Raw genomic sequence first — 21,893 nt, 5'->3', positions numbered from 1 at the left:
CTTCACTGCTCCTCATATGACAAGTCCTTCATTCCTGGGATCATTCTTGTAAACCTCCTCTGGACCCTGTCCAACGCCAGCACATCTTTCCTTAATTATGGAAAGGAAAACTGCTCACAATATTCCAAATATGATCTCATGAGAGTCTTATATAGCCTCAGCAGTACATTTTTGCTCTTGCACACTAGCTGTCCTGGAATGAATATGAAAATTACTTTTGCCTTTCTAACTTTCAACTGAACCTGCTTAAGAGAATCCTGAGCTAGAATTCCCAAGTTTCTTTTTGATTCAGATTTCCAAAGCCTTTCCCTGTTTCGAAGATTCTACACCTTTATCCTTCTTACCAAAGTGCACAACCTCTCACTTTCCTACACTATATTCAATCTGCCACTTCTTTGCTCACACCCCTACCCTGTCCAAGCCCTTCTGCAGACTTCCTGCTTCCTCAACCTGTCCCTCCACCTATCTTTGAGTCAACTACAAACATTGCAACAATGTCGTCAGTTCTTTAATATACAACGTGAAAAGTGAACAGTGACTCCTGCAGAGCTCCATTTATCAGCAACTGTCATCCTTAGGAGATCCCCTCTATCCAACTCTCTGCCTTCTGCCAGTCAGCCAAACCTCTGTCCAGCACTTCCCCCAAACATGATGTGCTCAGTTTATTTAGCCACTTCCTGTGCAGCACTTTGTCATAGGCCTTCTGGAAATCCAAATAGACCACATCGGTTGGCTCTCCTTTGACTAACTTGCTCATTATTTCCTCAAAGAATTACCTGATTTGTCAGGGATGACTTCCCCTTGACAAAGCTGTGCTGATTCAGCTCAATTTTACCATGCACTTCAAGTACTTCACAATCTGATCCTTAATTATAGGGTCTAAAATCTCAAAGACTGACATGCTAACCGGCCTATAATTTCCTGCCTTCTGCCTCCCTCCCTTCTTAAACAGGGATGTTACATAAGCTATTTTCTATTCCTCTGGGAACCTTCCTTGACTAGCAATTCCTGAAGGATCATCACCAATATCTCCATAATCTCCTCAGTTATCTCTTTCAGAATTCTGGTGTGTAGTCTATTCAGCCCACCAAGGCTGCCATGTTTTTCCAGCAACTTGCTTTTGTTTCAGATTTCCAGCATCTGAAGTTCTTTCTTTTAGTTTACTCAAGTAAACAGCTCTGATGTAAAATCATAAGTACAAACATTCTTTGACAAATGAATGAGAGTCTGAATTACACCTTACACTCTTGCACGCAATTCTTTGTATAGTCTATTATGAATTTTAAAAGCATAATTTTTCTGTCTTCACTTAATATAAAAAGGAAATAGACATTGAGCACCTAAATACCTGTGACATTATTAGCAATGCACCACAACTTTAGTGGCAATTTGCTCAGAAATGCATCAATTATATTAGTTTTCATCAATCAACATGAAACATTTAAGTTTATCAATTTAGGTGACAACTATATACATTAAAACGGAGTTGAAACAGTTTCTGTCCAAAATATAAATGGAGTGTGGATCCTAAGATTAACAGTGATGCCAATGTCATTATAATGAGGAAATGAAATATTTGTACTGTCCACCAAAAAAAAATTAAATAATTCACATATGTCAATCGTCCTTTACAAGCTGTACTGTATTAACACAAGATTGAAAAATTGGTCTCCTAGAACGACAGGGCAAAGATGTAGATCCACAATATCCTATGTAATAAACAGAAACAAGATTCATTGCTCAAACTATAAAGAGATGGAAAGGTCAAATGAAGTCATTCTGACAGCTTGAGAATCACCTGGAATGCAGATATAAGCATTAGAATAGACAGATGCTTACACAGGCCGAGCCAAAAAGAAATGCATAATATACTGATGACAATACTGGGGAATCTATCCTTGCTGTAATTTGTACAGCCAAGAAGGTCTTGGGTTAAACTCTATTGCCGCCTGCTGAGTACCCCAGACTAGAGTCAGGGAAGAATAGAAACCTAAACTTTAGATATTGTTTCTAACCAGTGACCCCATAAATATGAACACAAGATAGTGAAAGGAAAATAAAGGGAGATGACATGCAAGATGAGAACAGAATGCCCTTCGTAGATGAATAGACTGCAAACTGTCTACATTCACATGTGAAAACTGATAGTTAAGTTCAGTATCAGAGCAATGCCATTATCTATGGAATGGCAATTCAGACTACTCCAGATAAAGAAGCAGAATGAGTTGCAGTGGGAATTACAGTATTACAAGGAAACTGATGATCTAGCACTGTCCTAAATGAACCTCAAAAGTACCAAAATGTAGGCTATGCTTTTAGAAACTCTAAAACCTGTCCTTCAGGTCACCTTCAATAAACAGCCACCTGTGCAATAAAGCCAGTGATTTTCAAAACCAATAGGTTTCTAATTTACATGTAATTCAATAGAACCTGCAACTCAATTAAGCAGCCATCTGCTAACCTGGAAACAGACGCTAGTTTTTTAAAAAAACTAACTGTTGTGAGAGGAGTATTGTAAATGGAACTTACACCTGGATTAAGAACTCCTCTCAAGCATACTTGTACTCACTGTTTAAAAATGTTTTGTTACGATTATCCTTTTAAAAATTTATAAAGAAGACAGCTTGATACATTTCATAGGTTGGTTAATTATAATTGCACAATCAAGGCAGAAACTTGATTTTCTCAAAATGTTGACTATGTTATATCTGTCAGCATTGGAAACTCTTTTCAATTAATAAAACATGCATTTTCTACTCTCTATGGGTGGAAGACCAAACTTTTTCTGATTATTATTAACAGATTTGATCGAATATTTCTCTTTGATTAGGGTGGTTGCTGTACATTTCAATGACTATACTGAATCAGTACTAACCAGCATGTTGCCCCAGTTCTTACACTTGTCTGAGAAAGCCAACAATTGCACTCACCAACTTTGAACCCAAGCGAAAGCCCATAAAATATAAATAAATCATTCAAGTCACTCAAACTGTTACTAAAACAAAATTACTTAGGGAAAAAAAGTTTTGTTTGTATTTAAACTATTTTCATGGCATAAGTGACACTAGAAGGTGATGGAAGGAATTTTATAGCAGTTAGGAATTAGCAGAAGCTAATACACATACAGAACGTGAACTGAACATAAGGACAGCCAACTGCGATCTTCCTGAATGAGAGTTTAGGTACTAAAGCCAGGGTTTAAGTGCTGCACTGGTGCCACGCTACATACCTGGTAACAGATGGAACAAATGTCATTGTGCTCTTCAAGCTGCTCTTTAGTGGCAGTTGGCAGAGAGTTGATCTTATTTGCTGCATCCCTGCGGAGAAGAAAGCTCTTCCATCCCAACTGTGCTCGAAGCCAGACATTGAAGTAGGAATGGACAAAGATGATGGATGAACCCATCCACGTCCACTCCCCTAATATTGTCTCTGCTACTCCATAAGCAACAACACACAAAGCCACCAGGAATTCGAGCAAGCGATATGTGCCATTCACATAGTAGATCACATCGTCAAGGTTTTCCATTGGTTCTTTACTGAATTCCTCCACCATAAAAAGGATATAAATGAAAAGTGTTCCAAGTACCTATTAAAAGTGCAAACTTGTATTAAAGGATGGTTTAGCATGACATCACTGCCAATATGTTTTTAAAAAAGCAACTCCAACTCATGGATTTGTTATTTATGAAAAAAGTATTTTATACTACATGTTGCTATTTGTCATTTGTCGGTTTGGATCATACTACTGTAAAATATTCAGATTTAACTGCATGCAAAATTGAAAATGGAATGTATCCATGTCATCCTGAGAGGGATATTGAATGATGTCCAGTGATGATTTGAGTATTTCCATTTTTGTTGCAGAAATGTTAGAAAAACATTTACTTTTTGCATGACAGACTCCATTTATGGATCATATTTTCATTACTCCTAGCTACACTACATTATCAACATACAAATTTTAAAACCCATTGAAACCCAAGGCAAAAATTGCTCTAAAAGCTCATTGGTTCAGTGTTAGGACCAGAAGGTGTTACTTTTCATTTTAGAAGATGAATGAATCTGTACTATTCGGGTTAAGTTAAAAAGACAGAATCACAGATTTACAGCACAGAAACAGACCTTTGGTCCAACTCGTCCATACAGACCAGATATCCGAAATTAATCTAGTCCCATTTGCCAGCACTTGACCCAGATCCCTTTATGGGTAATCCAAGATGGTGGACGGGAAAGATTTCTGGCTGTTAGAGCTGCTCCTTTTATTTTTGAGGTATTTTAGGTGTTGGAGGTGATTTCTTCGAATTCCGGGAGCAGCAATTACTGTTTTATATGCTGTTGCATTGTTTTGGAACTTTGGAAAAAAAAAGTCAAAACAACAGCAGTTTAAAAGGGAGAAGAGCAGACAAAGGAAGCACATGGTGAGGACAGTGCAGGAGAGAGAGAGAGAGAAAAACCTGCACTGTTACCGCCTTTGCTGTTTGAATTCGTGTATCACTGGACATCGGAGTGCATCTGGGAAAATTAACAAACAGTGAAATTCACAACTAATCTTGGAGGAACTGTTGGGCGAAGTTCACAGCACAGAAGATGCTGCCTGAACTGCTGTGCTCTTCCAGCACCACTAATCCAGAATCTGGTTTCCAGTGTCTGCTGTCATTGTTTTTACCTAATTTTGTTTTGAGTCTGTCCAAGAGAAAGGCTGCACTAATGGGTACAGTGGATTCTTTCTTGATTATGTGTTTTTGGAGATAAGTCTCTTGATTAAACTTAAAATATAAGCCATAGCTATTAATTTAACCTGGGGCAGTGTTTGTAGAGGAATAAGACAGTGTTATTTTCTGGGTCTGTAGATTGTGAAGAAGCAAAAATGGCCTTTGCAGTGATATGTACTTCTTGTCAGATGTGGGAGTTTAAAGAGAGTTTAAGGGTTACTGCGGATTGTATCTACCACAAATGCTGTTTGATGCGAATCTTAACAGATCGAGTGGATCGGTTGGAGAGACAGATAGAAGCAATGAGGAATTTGCAACAACAACAGTATGTGATGGATGGCAGTTATACAAATGGGTGTGTGTGTGTGTGTGTGGGGGGGGGGGGGGGGGGGGGTGGGGAGTCTCAGATACAGTCATATAGAAGGGTTAATTCCAGGAAGGGTAAGAGAGGTAGGCAGCTAGAGCAGGAGTCTTTTGTGGATATACCCATTTCAAACAAGTATTGCTGTTTTGGAAAATGTGGCTCTCAGGGGAACGTCGCACAAACAGCCAAGTTTCTGGTATTGAGACTGGCTCTAATGCAACAAGGGGTACGTTGGCTTCCAAGAGATCAATTGTGTGAGGGGATTCTGTATTCAGAGGTACAGACAGACGTTTCTGTGGCCAGCAGAGAAAAAGCAGAATGGTGTTGTTTCCTTGGTGCCAGGATCAAGGATGTCTCAGAGAGGGTCCAGAATGTTCTCACAGGGGAGAGGGGCCAGCAGGAGGTCATTGTCCACATTGGAACCAACAACATTGGAAGGGAAAAGGTTGAGATTCTGAAGGGAGATTAGAGAGAGTTAGGCAGAAATTTAAAAAGGAGGTCCTCAAGGGTACTAATATCTGGATTACTCCCGGTGCTACGGGCTAGTGAGGCAGGAATAGGAGGATAGAGCAGATGAATGCATGGCTCAGGAGCTGGTGTGTGGGAGAAGGATTCACACTTTTGGATCATTGGAATCTCTTTTGGGGTAGAAGTGACCTGTACAAGAAGGACGGATTGCACCTAAATTGGAAGGGGACTAATATACTGGCAGGGAAATTTGCTAGAACTGCTTGGGAGGATTTAAACTAGTAAGGGGGGTGTGGGGGGGGGAAAAAGAGGTGGGACCCCGGGAGATAGTGAGGAAAGAGATTGATCTGAGATGGGTGCAGCTGAGAACAGAAGTGAGTCAAACAGTCAGGGCAGGCAGGGACAAGGTAGGACTAATAAATTAAACTGCATTTATATCAATGCAAAGGGCCTAACAGGGAAGGCTGATGAACTCAGGGCATGGTTAGGAACATGGGACTGGGATAGCATGGCAATTACGGAAACATGGCTCAGGGATGGGCAGGACTGGCAGCTGAATGTTCCAGGATACAAATGCTACAGGAAGGATAGAAAGGGAGGCAAAAGAGGAGGGGGAGGAGCATTTTTGATAAGAGATAGCATTACAGCTGTGCTGAGGGAGGATATTCCCGGAAATACATCCAGGGAAGTTATTTGGGTGGAACTGAGAAATAAGAACGGGATGATCCCCTTATTGGGATTGTATTATAGACCCCCCAATAGTCAGAGGGAAATTGAGAAACAAACTTGTAAGGAGATCTCAGCTATCTGTAAGAATAATAGGGTAGTTATAGTAGGGGATTTTACTTTTCCAAACATCGACGAGGACAGCCATAGTGTTAAAGGTTTAGATGGAGAGGAATTTCTTAAGTGTGTACAAGACAATTTTCTGATTCAGTATGTGGATGTACCTACTAGAGAAGGTGCAAAACTTGACCTACTCATGGGAAATAAGGCAGGGCAGGTGACTGAGGTGTCAGTGGGGGAGCACTTTGGGGCCAGCGACCATAATTCTATTCGTTTTAAAATTGTGATGGAAAAGGATAGATCAGATCTAAAAGTTGAAGTTCTAAATTGGAGAAAGGCCAATTTTGACGGTATTAGGCAAGAACTTTCAAAAGCTGATTGGAGGCAGATGTTCGCAGGTAAAGGGACGGCTGGAAAATGGGAAGCCTTCAGAAATGAGATAACAAGAATCCAGAGAAAGTATATTCTTGTTAGGGTGAAGGCTGGTAAGTATAGGGAATGCTGGATGACGAAAGAAATTGAGGGTTTGGTTAAGAAAAAGAAGGAAGCATATGTCAGGTATAGACAGGATAGATCGAGTGAATCCTTAGAAGAGTATAAAGAAAGTAGGAATATACTTAAGAGGGAAATCAGGAGGGCACAACGGGGACATGAGATAGCTTTGGCAAATAGAATTAAAGAGAATCCAAAGGGGTTTTACAAATACATTAAGGACAAAAGGGTAACTTGGGAGAGAATAGGGCCCCTCAAAGATCAGCAAGATCGCCTTTGTGTGCAGCCACAGAAAACGGGGGAGATACTAAATGAATATTTTGCATCAGTATTTACTGTGGCAAAGGATATGGAAGATATAGACTGGAGGGAAAGAGATGGTGACATCTTGCAACATGTCCAGATTACAGAGGAAGTGCTGGATGTCTTGAAATGGTTAAAGGTGGATAAATCCAGGACCTGATCAGGTGTACCCAAGAACTCTGTGGGAAGCTAGAGAAGTGATTGCTGGGCCTCTTGCTGAGATATTTGTATCATCGATAGTCACACGTGAGGTGCCGGAAAACTGGAGGTTGGCAAACGTGGTGCCACTGTTTAAGAAGGGCGGTAAAGACAAGCCAGAGAACTATAGTCCAGTGAGCCTGATGTCAGTGGTGGGCAAGTTGTTGGAGGGAATCCTGAGGGACAGGATGTACATGTATTTGGAAAGGCAAGGGCTGATTCGGGATATTCAACATGGCTTTGTGCGTGGGAAATCATGTCTCACAAACTTGATTGAGTTTTTTGAAGAAGTAACAAAGAAGATTGATGAGGGCAGAGCAGTAGATGTGATATATATGGACTTCAGTAAGGCGTTCGACAAGGTTCCCCATGGGAGACTGATTAGCAAGGTTAGGTCTCACAGAATACAGGGAGATTTGGATACAGAACTGGCTCAAAGGTAGAAGACAGAGGGTGGTGGTGGAGGGTTGTTTTTCAGACTGGAGGCCTGTGACCAGTGGAGTGTCAAGGATCGGTGCTGGGCCCTCTACTTTTTGTCTTTTATATAAATGATTTGGATGCGAGCATAAGAGGGACAGTGAGTAAGTTTGCAGATGACACCAAAAGTGGAGGTGTAGTGGACAGCGAAGAGGGTTACCTCAGATTACAACAGGATCTGGACCAGATGGGCCAATGGGCTGAAGTGGCAGATGGTGTTTAATTCAGATAAATGCGAGGTGCTGCATTTTGGGAAAGCAAATCTAAGCAGGATTTATACACTTAATGGTAAGGTCCTAGGGAATGTTGCTGAACAAAGAAACCTTGGAGTGCAGGTTCATAGCTCCTTGAAAGTGGAGTCGCAGGTAGATAGGATAGTGAAGGTGGCGTTTGATATGCTTTCCTTTATTGGTCAGAGTATGGAGTACAGGAGTTGGGAGGTCATGTTGCGGCTGTACAAGACATTGGTTAGGCCACCGTTGGAATATTGCGTGCAATTCTGGTTTCCTCCCTATCGGAAAGATGTTGTGAAACTTGAAAGGGTTCAGAAAAGATTTACAAGGATGTTGCCAGGGTTGGAGGATCTGAGCTACAGGAAGAGGCGGAACAGGCTGGGGCTGTTTTCCCTGGAGCGTCGGAGGCTGAGGTTTACAAAATTATGAGGGGCATGGATAGGATAAATAGACAAAGTCTTTTCCCTGGGGTCGGGGAGTCCAGAACTAGAGGGCATAGGTTTATGGTGAGAGGAGAAAGATATAAAAGAGACCTAAGGGGCAACTTTTTCATGCCAAGGGTGGTACGTGTATGGAATGAGCTGCCAGAAGATGTTTTGGAGGCTGGTACAATTGCAACATTTAAGAGGCTTTTGGATGGGTATATGAATATGGTTTGGAGGGATATGGGCCGGACGCTGGCAGGTGGAACGAGATTGGGTTGGGATATCTGGTCGGCATGGACAGGTTGGACCAAAGGGTCTGTTTCCATGCTGTACATCTCTATGACTCTATGTAAAAACAATGACTGCAGATGCTGGAAACCAGAGTTTAGATTAGAGTGGTGCTGGAAAAGCACAGCAGTTCAAGTAGCATCCGAGGAGCAGTAAAATCGATGTTTCGGGCAAAAGCCCTTCGTCAGAAATACAGGCAGAGTGCCTGAAGGGTGGAAAGATAAATGAGAAGAGGAGGCTCCTTTCATTTATCTTTCCACCCTTCAGGCATTCTGCCTGTATTCCTGATGAAGGGCTTTTGCCCAAAACATCGATTTTACTGCTCCTCGGATGCTGCTTGAACTGCTGTGCTTTTCTAGCACCACTCTAATCTAAACCCATATCTCCCTTTATACCTTTCCTATTCACATACCCACCTAGATGCCTTTTAAATGTTGTAATTGTACCAGCCTCTACCACTTCCTCTGGCAGCTAAATACATTTATGCATCACCCTCTGCGTGAAAATGTTGCCTCTTAGGACCCTTGCAAATCTTTCCCCTCTCACCCTAAACCTATGTCCTCTAGTTCTGGACTCCCCCAAACCATGGAAAAACTCTTAGCTATTTACCTTAACGATGCTCTTCATATGTTATAAATCTCTGTGAGGTCAGCCCTCAGCCTCCGACACGCCAGGGAAAACAGCCTCAGCCTATTCAGCCTCTCACTACAGCTCAAACCCTTCAATCCTCCAAACCTGACAACATCTTTGTAAATCTTTTCTGAACCCTTTCAAGTTTCATAACATTCTTTTTATAGGAGGGAGACCAGAATTAATGGGTGGCACAGTGGTTAGCACTGCTGCCTCACAGCGCCAGAGGCCTGGGTTCAATTGCCGCCTCAGGCAACTGCCTGAGTGGAATTGGCGCATTCTCCCAGTGTCTGTGTGGGTTTCCTCCGGTTTCCTCTCTCAGTCCAAAAATGTGCAGGTTAGGTGAATTGGCCATGCTAAATTGCCCATAGTGTTAGGTGAAGGGTTAAATGTAGGGGAATGGGTCTGGGTGGATTGCTCTTTGGAGGGTAGGTGTAGACTTGTTGGCTGAACGGCCTATTTCCACACTGCAAGTAATCTAATCTAATTGCACACAATATTCCAAAAGTGGCCTAACCAATTTCCTGTACAACCGTAACATGACCTCCCAACTCCAAAACTCAATGCTCTGACTAATAAAGGAAAGCATATTAAACTTCTTCACTATCTTGTCTATCTGTGATGCCACTTTCAAGGAACTATGAACCTGCAGTCCAAAGTCTCTTTATTCAGCAACACTAATGTATTTTGTAGTTACAGTACTCAGAACTAGAGAGAACATGAATTCTGTAATCAAAGTGGCTTTGCTCAAAACATCACTGGACATCATTCAATATCCTTCTCAGGATGACTTATCCCATTAGAAATGTGCATAAGAGGTGTAAAGGACATTATAATTTCTTTCCACTAGTTGTTCTCCCAAGCAATCATTTTGAACCACTCCCCTCAGGGTGAGGCACAGTTGCAACATACAATGCTGTGGGAGATATTTAAATATTTAAAGAACGCTTAAAAGGCATTTGGATGGGTATATGAATAGGAAGGGTTTGGCGGGATATGGGCTGGGTGCTTGTAGTGGGAAGAGATTGGGTTGGGATATCTGATCAGCATGGACGGGTTGGACCGAAGGGTCTGCTTCAGTGCTGTACACCTCTATGACGCTACATCACTGTTTCTGGAATTATAAACATAAATTACTTAGTTAAAAGTTGAGTATGCTTGGTCAATGGTTAGTACTTGACTTTTGAAGGGTATTTTACATTTCTGAAACACAAGAAAGGTGGTGGAATAGCTTGGTTATTGAACGATGAGATCAATACAATACTGAAAAGTGAGTTTGGTTCAGAGGTGGGAAACCAAAGAATCGGTTTGAGGAGTTCTTGGTGGGAACACTGGAAAAGCCTCCTGATTGTTACTATTCTGTAGGACAGAAGATAGCTCAAAAAAGAACAGGGGTTTGCAAGAAAGGTACTGTAATAATTATGGAAAATTTTAATCTTCACACAGATTAGACAAATCAAATCTGCAAAGGTAGTTTGGAGGATAAGTTCACAATGTGTAATTGAGCAAGTTTCCCAGAACAATAGGTTCTGCAATCATGAAGGAACAGTCTACTTTTGACCTGGTAACGTCGAAGAATTTAATTATTCATCTCAAACTGAAAGGAACCACTTGTTAAGTGTGATTATAACAATGTAATTTTACATACAGTTTGAGGGCAAGAAAAATAGGTGGGAAACTGCAGTCTTAAACAAATTACAATTACATATTACAAGGTCTAAAGCAGGCTGTTTCTTGATTGTTCTAAGAGCAATTTTCAATTACACAGAAACAGAAAATAGAAACAGCAGTCGGCAATTTGGCCCTCTGAGCATGCTCCACCATTCAATATGATCATGGTTGATGATCCTACTCTGTATCCTGTTACCCCTTTTGAACCATACTCTTTGATCCCTTTCACCCTAAGAACTATATCTATCTCCTTCTTGAAAATAATGTTTTTGCCATAACTCCTTTTTGTGGCAAAGAATTTTACAGGCTCACCACTCTGTGTGAAGAAATTCCTCTTCATCTCAGTCCTAAATGGCCTAGTCTGTAACCTTAAATCCATGGTTCTGGACTCCCCAGTTATTGGGAACATCCTTCCTGCATTTATCCTGTCCTGTTAAAACTTTATAGTTCTCTATGAGATAACCCCCTCATTCTCCAATACTCCAGTGAATACAATCCTAACAGATCTGGTCTCTCTTCAAACATCAGGCTTGCATTGCAGGAGTCAGTCTGGTAAAACCTTTGTTGGTTGCACTCTCCTAATAGCCAGAACATCTTTCCTCAGATAAGACCACTATATATGCACACAATACTCCAGGTGCGGTCTCACGAAGGTCCAATACAATTTCAGGAAGAATTGCCTGCTCCTGTACTCAATTCTTCTTGTGATGAAGGCCACCATATAATCGCCTCCTTCGTTGCCTGCTGAACCTGCATGTTTACATTCAGCAACTGGTGTACAAGGACACCCAAGTGTTGTTGCATGTTCCCCATTTCTCAACTATTGTCATTCAAATAATAACCCACATTCCTGTTTGTGCAACCAGAGTGGATAGCCTCACATTTATGCACATCATACTTCATCTGCTGTTTTTGCCACTCACCCAACTTGCCCAAATCATACTGAAGTATCTCTGCATCTCCCTCAGAGTTCACTCTTTTGCCTAGCTTAGTATTTTCAACTTTGCAGATGATGCAATTTAAGTCCCTCGTTTAAATCATTAATATATCTTGTGAAACGCTATGGTCCTACATTGATCCCTGTGGTGCCCAAAGAGTCACTGGCTGCGACTCAGAAAAATACCTACTTGTTCCTGTTCTTCCTTTGCTATCTGAGAGCCAGTTCTCCATCCATGTCACTATACCACCCCAATCCCGTGCACTTGAATTTTACATGCTCATCTCTTGTGGGTCCATTATCAAATGCCTTCTGAAATCCCAAGTTAACCACATTCACTGGTTCTCCTGAACAATTCTATTAGTTATGTCTTCAAAAGATTCCAACAGATTTGTCAAGCACAATTCTCTTTCATAAATCCATGTTGAATCTGTCTGATCTTGTCACTGTTTTGCATGTGCTCTGCTATTAAATCTTATATAATGGACTCTAACATTTTCCTCACTACCGATATCAGATTACCAGGTGCTTAATTCCCTGTTTTCGACCTAGCCCCTTTTTTCTTAAAATAGTGGGGTTATATTCCTTCCCCTTAGATCAACACTCCAACCCATAGGACCTGATCCATGGTCTATAGAATCTTGAATGATGACAACCAATGCATCTACTCTATCTAGGGATACTTCTGAAATGTTGGGGGTTGTAGATTTGGTGGCCTTTAATCCCATCGACTTCCCCATGATAGTTTCCCTACCAATACGGATTTCCTTCATTTCCTCTCTGCCCCTATACCCTGTTTCCCAATGTTTTTTGGACATTACGCTTGTCCTCTTTGTGAAGGCAGAATAAAAGTATGTATTAAATTGGTCTATCATCTCTTTGCTCCCCATTATAATTTCCCCTGTTACTGATTGTAATGGATCTTCATTTGTCTTCGCTAATCTTTTTATCTTCATATATGCAGAAACCTACAGTGGTTTCTGCAATCAGTTTGTATAATCCCCCAAGCTTAGTTTCATACTTCATATTTCCCCTCTGAACAAATCCTTTTGTCCATCTTTGTTGAAATCTAAACTGCTCCCAATCCTCAGGTTTGCTGCTATTTTTGGTCAATTTCTATGCACCTTCCTAGATTCTAATATTATCTCTAATTTCCTTTGTTAACAGAGGTCAAGTCACCTTTCCAGTTTTATTTTTGTGCCAGACAGGAATTAATTGCTGCAGCTCATCCACTCACTCTTTAAAGTCTGCCATTGCCTGTGCTCTGTCATCCTTTTCAGTAAATGTCCCACAATTTTTCATAACCAGCTCATGTCTCATATCATGATACTCTGTTTAAATTTAGAACCCAAGTCTCAGAATCAACTATGTCACTCTCCATTGGAATGGGAAATTCTATCATATTACTTCCATTCTGCTGTAAGGAGCATCACACCGCTACCTTGCCAATTATTTTTTCCTCATTGCACAATAACCAGTCTGGGATGGCCTTCCTCTCATTGGTCACTCAATGCATAGATTCAGAAAGCCATCTTGCACATGCTCCAGGTATGCCTTCGCTACAGTATTGTTTCTGATTTGACTTGCACAATCGAAATGCAGATTAAAATCTGCAATAATTACAGCTGGGAGAAAGTGAGGACTGCAGATGCTGGAGATCAGAGTCGAAAAGTGTGGTGCTGGAAAAGGACAGCAGGTTAGGCAGCATTAGAGGATCAGGAAATTTGACATTTTGAGCAAAAGCTCTTCATCAGCAAGTACAGCTGTACCTTTATTGCTTGTGGTTCTAATTTCATAGTTTGTGCCTTCTCCAACATTTTCATTTTTGGTTGGGGGTCTAGAAACAGTCCACAGTATCGTTTTCAACCTCTTGGAATTTCCAAAATCTAGCTACAGCGAGTCCACTCTATCACAGCTTCTATTCCTCCTCACTATCATTTTAATGTCTTCTTTAACCAGCAATAACACCCCACCTCATTTTCCTTTGTCTGTCCTTCCTAAAAAGTGAATACTCCTGGATACTCAGTTTCCATCCTAGGTCACCCTGCAACCGCGTTTCTGTAATCCCAACTATATCATATCCTTTTCTCTATTTGCATGACTTTACTGTGATGCTCCATACATTAAGACACAAAGTCTTAAGTCCTTTTTGTTATCCTGTTCACATTATTTAACATTGTGGCTTGAATTTTCTACCCATTACTTTTGTGAATTCTGTGTTTTATTTTTGCCATTTCCTTCTCTATTCTCACTGTTTAGGTTCCTACTCCCCCTAACATTTTAATTTAAACCCTCCCCAACTGCACTTAGGTCACCTTCCCCTTAGATCATCTTCCAGTCTAGTTCTGGTGCAACCTGTACTGCTTCAACAGGTCATACCTCTTCCAGAGCCAGTCCCAATGCCCCAGAAATACTACCCCTTGCACCATCTTACGTACTGAATTTCTTACACTGTGAACACACCTTTGCTGATTTGATTTGCCTAATCCTAATGAGTTTGAGATCTGCAGATGGCAGTGACTTCCAAAATTCAATGTGTCAGCATGCCAACTGGCACTCGCAAACTCTTGCAGCAGTTTTAGATTAGATTACATTAGTGTGGAAACAGGCTCTTCGGCCCAACAAGTCCACACCGACCCGCCGAAGCACAACCCACCCATACCCCTACATTTACCCCTTACCTAACACTACGGGCAATTTAGCATGGCCAATTCACCTTACCTGCACATCTTTGGACTGTGGGAGGAAACCGGAGCACCCGGAGGAAACCCACGCAGACACGGGGAGAACGTGCAAACTCCACACAGTCATTTGCCTGAGGCGGGAATTGAACCCGGGTCTCTGGCGCTGTGAGGCAGCAGTGCTAACCACTGTGTCACCGTGCATTATACAACCTTGCAACTTAGAGGGAACACTGATATGAACATATGAAGAGTAATGATAGATTTCTTTTTCCATTTACAGCATGTGGATTTTGCTACCAAGGCCAGCATTTGTTGTCCATCTCCCTAAATACCTTTGAACTCAGTGGCTTGCTTGGTTACTTTAAAGAGCAGTTAGAGTCAATCACATTGCTGTGGGTCTCAGTCACATGTAGAACAGGCCACGTAAAAACACGAGATATCCTGCTTCCAAGGAGACAGTGGGGTCATAGCAATGCCTGTAGGCTAGTAATTCAGAGACTCAACCCCACTCTGGGACATGGATTCAAATCACACTATAGCAGCTGTTGGGAACTTAAATACAATTAACTGGTAAAATCTGGAACTGAAAGCTAGTTTTAGTATTTCTCGCCCATGCCTTACTGCCCAGAGGGCAGTTGAGAGTAAATTATACTGCTGTGGTTGTGGAATCACAAGTAGGTGCTGATTCCTAGTGGTTCAGTGGTTAGCACTGCTGCCTCAGTGCCATGGACCCAGGTTTAATTACACTCTCGGGTGTGGAGTTTGCACATTCTCCCTGCGCCTGCATGCATTTCCTCCCACAGTCCAAAGATGTGCAAGTTAGGTGGAATAGTTTGGAGACACAAGTAGGCAAGGATGGCAGATTTATTTCCCTAAAGCATATTAGTGAACCAGATGTGTTTTTCCTGACAATCGGCAATGGTTACATAGACATCATCTGCCATGGCAGGATTTGAATCTGGGCCCCGAGATTAATAGTTGACTGATAGAATCGCTACATAGTGCGAAACAGGCCATTCGGCCCAACAAGTCCACAGTGACCCTCCTAAGAGCATCTCAACCAGACCCATCCCCCTATCTTATGCCTGTAACCCTGCACTGCCCATGACTAATGCACTCAACCCACATATTCATGAACACTATGAGTAGATGAATAGATCTTTTTCAGGAGGGGAGTAAATACTGGTGATTCACAGGATTCAGTTATGATAATTATTTCTGTTTTCAATTTATATTAATGAATTTGACTTGGTAGCAAAGGGTATAAACAAAACAAAGTTGCTGGAAAAGCTCAGCAAGTTTGGCGGCACCTGTGAAGAGAAATCAGAGTTAATGTTGTGTGTCCGGTGACCCTTCCTCACAACATTTGAGTAAGCATCACCAGACCCGAAACATTAACGCTGATTTCTCTTCTCTGATGCTATCAGACTTGCTGAGCTTCTTTAGCAATTTCTGTTCTGTTTTTGATTTACAGCATCCACAGTTGTTTCAGCATAAACTTGAAATTTGCTGATAACACCAAACCTGTAAATGAAGTAAACACTGAGAAAGATAGAAGTAGATTTGAAAACAACAGGTGGGATTTATAAAAAGACATATTCTGTTATGGGATGCGCATGTCACTGGCAAGGCCAGCATTTGTTGCTTATCCGTAACTGCTCATGAACTGAGTGACTTGCTAAGCCAGTCTGAAGGGCAGTTTAAGAGTCAGCCATATAGATCCGGAGTCACATGAAGGCCAGACCAAGTAACAAAGATGATTTCTTTCTCTATAAACTGTCAGTGAACCAGATGGGGATTTACAATTGAAAAACATCTCTCATGATAACCATTACTGAGACTGGCTTTATATTCCAGAATTCTTTTTAAATTGAATTTTAAATTCCGATTTGAACCCATGTCACCAGAGCAATATGATGATTCACTGGATTAAGAGTCCAACGACATTACTGAGGCTGGGGCATAAATTATGGTCTCCCAGCCCTGAAATGAGCATAGCAGACCCGTACAGCCCTGTGTCTGACTGTTGGGTCCTGATATACCTTGGGCCCTGGACATGGCCATTGGACTACCATTTCTGCCACTGAAATAGCTCGTCTGATAACAGATAAAATTCAATGCAGCCTAGTGTGAGGTGATGTATAGCGTGGAAGAATGGAGTTAGGCAATGCCCGCTAAATGGTATAATCTTGACTGAGGCATTAGAACAAAGAGATATGGGATGTTTGCCCATAGATTTCTCAAGATGGCAAAACAGATCAATAGATTGGCTAACAAAATATATATAATCATGGGCTTTGCAAATGGAGGTACAGGTGACATCATTAATGTACATTAAACGACATAACACCAACTGGGGGATAGTGTTCAATTGGTGCAGCTCACTTCAGGAACTTCATAAAAGCAGTACCGAACTGTTTCGTCATTGTGATTCCATCTTAGAACTTGAACAGAGTGAGATTTGGAGGAAAGGTAGACAGAGGTGCTGAGAGACAGCTGTGACAGCGTTAGAGCTCAAAGTGTGGCACTGAAAAAGCACAGCATGTCAGGCAGCATCCAAGGAGCAGGAGAATCGATGTTTCAGGCATAGGCCCTTTGTCAGGAAGGTTAGACCCATACAGCCCTGTGTCTGACTGCTGGGTCCTGATATACTATTGGTCTTGAGCCCTGGACATGGCCATTGGACTACCGTCTCCCCCAGTGGAATGGTTTGTCAGATAACAGATGAAATTCAATGCAGTCTAGAGTAAGGTGATGCATAGAGCAGAAGAATGGAGTGAGGCAATGCCTGCTAAATGGTACAACCTTGATTGGGGCACAAGAACTAAGAGATATGGGGTTAGAGCCGTCAGGAGGAGAGTGGAGACTTGTGGGAGGAGAAGACAGATTTGAGGGGTCTGGATGGCTGGTGACATTTTTGAGGGTGGAACAGAAAAGCTGGAAGGATGAGAAAATTCAGTTACAAACTTTATTAAAAGTTGACTTTTATAGGTTACTTTGGAGCAGAAATCAGGTCTCAAAGACTACCCAGCTAGGCCTTGCCACCATTAAGTTGACAAGCAAAGGTCTCACAGTTCTTAGCAATCAAATCAAGCAATATGACAGTCATTGCTCCTTCAGCCTGCACCCTGTGGCCCATAGTTTGGAAAGCCATGCTTTAGAAACGACACTGAAGAGACTTTCCGAAGTGATTCCAGGGATGACGAATTACAGTGGTATAGATAAATTGTGACAGTTAAAGTTCTCTCTTTGGATCAGAAAATGTAAAAAAAAGTCATTTAAATTCATGAAGGGTTCAGATGGAGCAAATGAACTGTTTCTAGTGGTTGAAAGTTTATAACCACAAAGGCACAAGGAAAAGGTGATTGACAAAGGAACATCAGGCTGAGGACAAAAACTAGGTTTACGATTTGGAATGTCGGATTAGGTGGTTGCCTCGCATTTATTAGATGACTTTAAAAAACAACTGGATAAAAATGTAAGGGAATGGGGAAAGGAAGGCTGGGATTGACTGAACTGCCAGATCTAATAGTTTCAATTACCTCTCCAAAGCTATATTATTCTATGACAAGACAGATGACATATCAAATTCAGTTTAGTCAAAATGAAGTGCTGTTGGACACCAAGTCAGCCATTGTGATTTCTATACTGCACTTGGTACTATGTTACTTTCACAAGAGCTCATTGGATGTATAGCACTTTGGAATATTCTATGGAAGTGACTGATACCGCAGAAATGCAAATGCTTAGGATGGTAAAGTGTGATTAGCAATTAAATTTCCTTCTATATCAATGGTGTAGAGGAGGACTTCCTGCAACATGTGCAAGGTGGTTTTCACAATCACTATGGTGAGAAACAAACAAGAAAACAGGTCATCCTAGATGGGGTATTGTCCAATTAAAAAGGAAGAATTGACAATCCAGCTGGTCAAAGGCCCTTGGGACAGCGTGACCATAACATGATAGAATTCTTCAAGGCGAAGAGTGACACAGTTGATTCTGAGACTATGGTCCTGAGGGTCTTTTTTCCAAATGACAGCCAGTGACGAGTGGGGTACTGCAGGAATCAGTGCTTGGATCTCAGTTATTCACAACTTATATTCATGATTTAGATGGCAGAATGAAATATAATGTTGCCAAGTTTATAGATGACACAAAGTTGCATGGAAGGAAAAACTTTGAGGAGGATGCAGAAATGCTTCAGTGAGATTTGGACAAGTTGAAGTTGTGGCAATGGTTGGCAGATGAAGTATAATGTGGATACACACGAGGTTCTCTCTATTGGTCACTAAATGGGAAGGCAGATCCTTGTCTGAATGGCAATAGATTGGGAAAGGAGGGGTCGCAATGATACCTGGGTGTTCTTGTACAATAGGTACTGAAAATAAATATGCAAATACAGCAAGCACTGAAGGAAGAAATGATACGCTGGTCTACATAGGGAGGGGATTTGAATACAGAGCAGGGATGTCTGACTGCAATCGTACAGGGCCTTGGTGAGACCACTCCTGGAATGTTGTGTGCAATTATGGTCTCCTTATCCGGCTATGAATGTCCTGGCTGTGGAGGATTTACTAGACTGTTTCCTGGGATGGCAGAACTTACGAACAGAGAGCGATCGGATCAGTTAAGACTATATTCAATGGCATTTAGAAGAATGAGTGGTAACTAATAAAAGTCTATAACATTCTAATAGGCCTGGACATCATAAGGCAGGATCTTCAATAAAATGCTTGTGTATATCAAGATGTTGTTCAAAACGTCAACCTCATTTCTTGATAAAAGGCCACTCCCCACTGTATTGATGGCAAATGAAATAGAAGATCACATTTCATTAATATAATAATAGTGCAGTCATGTTAAGAGAGACCTCATGGATTTGTTGAAATACAACAGCATTTTACCCATTACCTGTAAGGAAGTCAGAACACTACTGGAGATGATGATCAGAAGCCAGAAGTCCATTTGGAAAAATTGAGAAATCATGTAGGCCATATAGGCAGGGAACACCAACAAGAACAAACACAGACTGACTGCTCGAAAATGTTTCCACAGACTCCTGTAGTAAAGCAAATAAGATGTTTTTATGAGACATATCAAACTCAACTATTCTCAGAAGCCAAAGACTTACTTTACAATTTCCATTTTTGAAAAATTAATACAACTTTATTAGAAAGCCTTTCCAGGACACATCTACTACAAAGCTGTAGATAGTGACAGGAGTATCCAAATGGTGCTGATGCTTGGTCAACCAGTCCACAAGATCAGGGCATCTCAATCTGATTTGCATTTGTAGTCTTCATTTATTATATGTTAGGGCAGCCAAACTGCAGATGTTATCAACTCCCAAACTGCGAGAGAGTGAGAAAAGCAAGTATGTATGCAAATTTCCAACTGCAGAAAAGCTGGGGGAACAATTGTTGAAGAGACCTGAACCACCCAAATGTCAGCTAGGAAAGAAAAACAGTAAAGTACAGAGGGTACAACATTGTTGAACTTCTTTGCTTTTTCCCAGTTAGGTTAGATTGTTTACTTTAGAAAAGAGCTAACAGAGGACAACAAAATAATGAGGGGTTTGGATCAAGTGGATAGGGAAGATCTGTTTTGCCCAGTGGAGGGGACACAATAGTGGGTGCCAGGGGATGCAGATTTATGGTAACTTGTGAAAAGATGAGAGATAATGATGGAAAAACTTTTCATCCGGAGGGTGTAGGTGTCTAGAATTCACTGCCTAGTTTGGTAGTTGAGGCAGAAACTCTCAACTCATTTGAATGGAACTTGCATCTGTATCGGAAGTGCTGTAACCTACAAGACAATGGACATGATGAGCTGGAAAGTGGAATTAGAATGGGTGGGGTTTACTCTGTCACCTCAGACACGATCGGCTCAATGTCCTCTTTGTGCTGGAAATTCTCTGTAGTTCTTCAAAGGGACAAAGTCAAGGCTCAACAGATCTAACTTCAATTGAATAACTGTCATTCAGCAGCTTTGGAATTGCTATTTGTTAAGTTGTAATTAGCTAATTTTATTAGCTCACTGGTAAGGCATTTAGTTATTGAACTTAAATGAAATATTTTTTTTTGTACAAGTCATGCTTTAATGCACTTTGTAATGCAGCCTGATTAAAGGGTCAGATGAAATAATTCAAATGCCTCCATGTAAATGCGTGCTGGCTGATGTAATGAACTCCACTAATCAGGAAAATAGTGTTGTCTAAAAGCATTTTTAAAAAATCACATGGATATAGCCCATGTCATGGGCTTTACCCTTCACCTACGGGTGATTAAATGTCTTCCTCCTTTCTCCCTTAAATACCTTCATATCTTTATGGACTGCTGACTATTGTGCCTATCATATTAAATCCTGAGGTGAAGTAATTATTATATCTGCCATTTTGTTTTCAGTGTCAGAAGGCAGCACTATAATTTTAAGTGTGAGCTGTACATTAGGTATTATAGTAATACAAATTTAACTAATTTAAAAATCTGCTTTTATGCATTGATTTGTTACAAATACCATCTGTTGCATACTTTACAGTTCAGCAATCAACAAGCTGGGACTTGAAAACACATTTCGTGTTGATTCAAATTTAAATATAATTAAGGTTCATAAAAAAAAGTTCCTGCTCTGTTATCTTGGATTTTGTATTAAATAAAGTACCTATGAGGAAGCATGAGTTTGTACAAGAAAAGACAAAAGACAATAATAGACAAACCAGTTAAGGTTCATACTGGGTATATTATGGTATTTAGGAATCCACTGTCCCTCTTGCAAGTCTTGGTCATCTGGGATTAGCACGATGGTATGGGAAATGGTCTGAAAGTTTCAGATGGAGGGCACTTAAGGTATGGGAAACAGCCTAGTTTTCACATTCCAGGTAGTCATCAACTCAAAACATATCACTCAGAAGAAAATAAGTTCCGGTAGTAATATGAAACTCAAATCATAATGTAAAGTCAATTCTAACCAAACTGTCATGTCGTAAAGCAATAAAGCAGATAAATGGCCTGGAAGTTTTCATAGCCATTATAAACAAATTGTCAGCATAATTATGGAAACAAACTTACACATTTTCTGCATTCTGGGACCATGTGCAGTCCTTGAAACTTAAGATAAAGTCATTGGGGAAGAAACTGATAGACAATGACAACAAAATAGCAGAAATAATAATTACTTCACCTCAGTGTTTACAGGTTGTTCTGGTATAACGCGCGTTACGCCAACT

At 41.0% G+C, this 21,893-nt stretch overlaps 1 protein-coding gene across 1 annotated transcript in view; it reads right to left on the bottom strand.

The window, feature by feature from the left end:
• rnf145a (ring finger protein 145a) overlaps positions 1-21,893 on the bottom strand; it is a 128,301-nt gene that overhangs the window by 2,220 nt on the left and 104,188 nt on the right. The window contains exons 8-9 of the mRNA XM_072591110.1: positions 19,580-19,727; positions 3,230-3,586 (exon numbers count right to left, since the gene is read on the bottom strand). Of these exons, the coding sequence (XP_072447211.1) occupies positions 3,230-3,586; positions 19,580-19,727 (505 nt within the window). The remainder of the gene's footprint in view (positions 1-3,229; positions 3,587-19,579; positions 19,728-21,893) is intronic.

The sequence above is a fragment of the Chiloscyllium punctatum genome, chromosome 20 (assembly GCF_047496795.1).
Source record: "Chiloscyllium punctatum isolate Juve2018m chromosome 20, sChiPun1.3, whole genome shotgun sequence".
NCBI lineage: Eukaryota > Metazoa > Chordata > Chondrichthyes > Orectolobiformes > Hemiscylliidae > Chiloscyllium > Chiloscyllium punctatum.
This window is presented reverse-complemented; position numbering and strand designations above follow the sequence as displayed.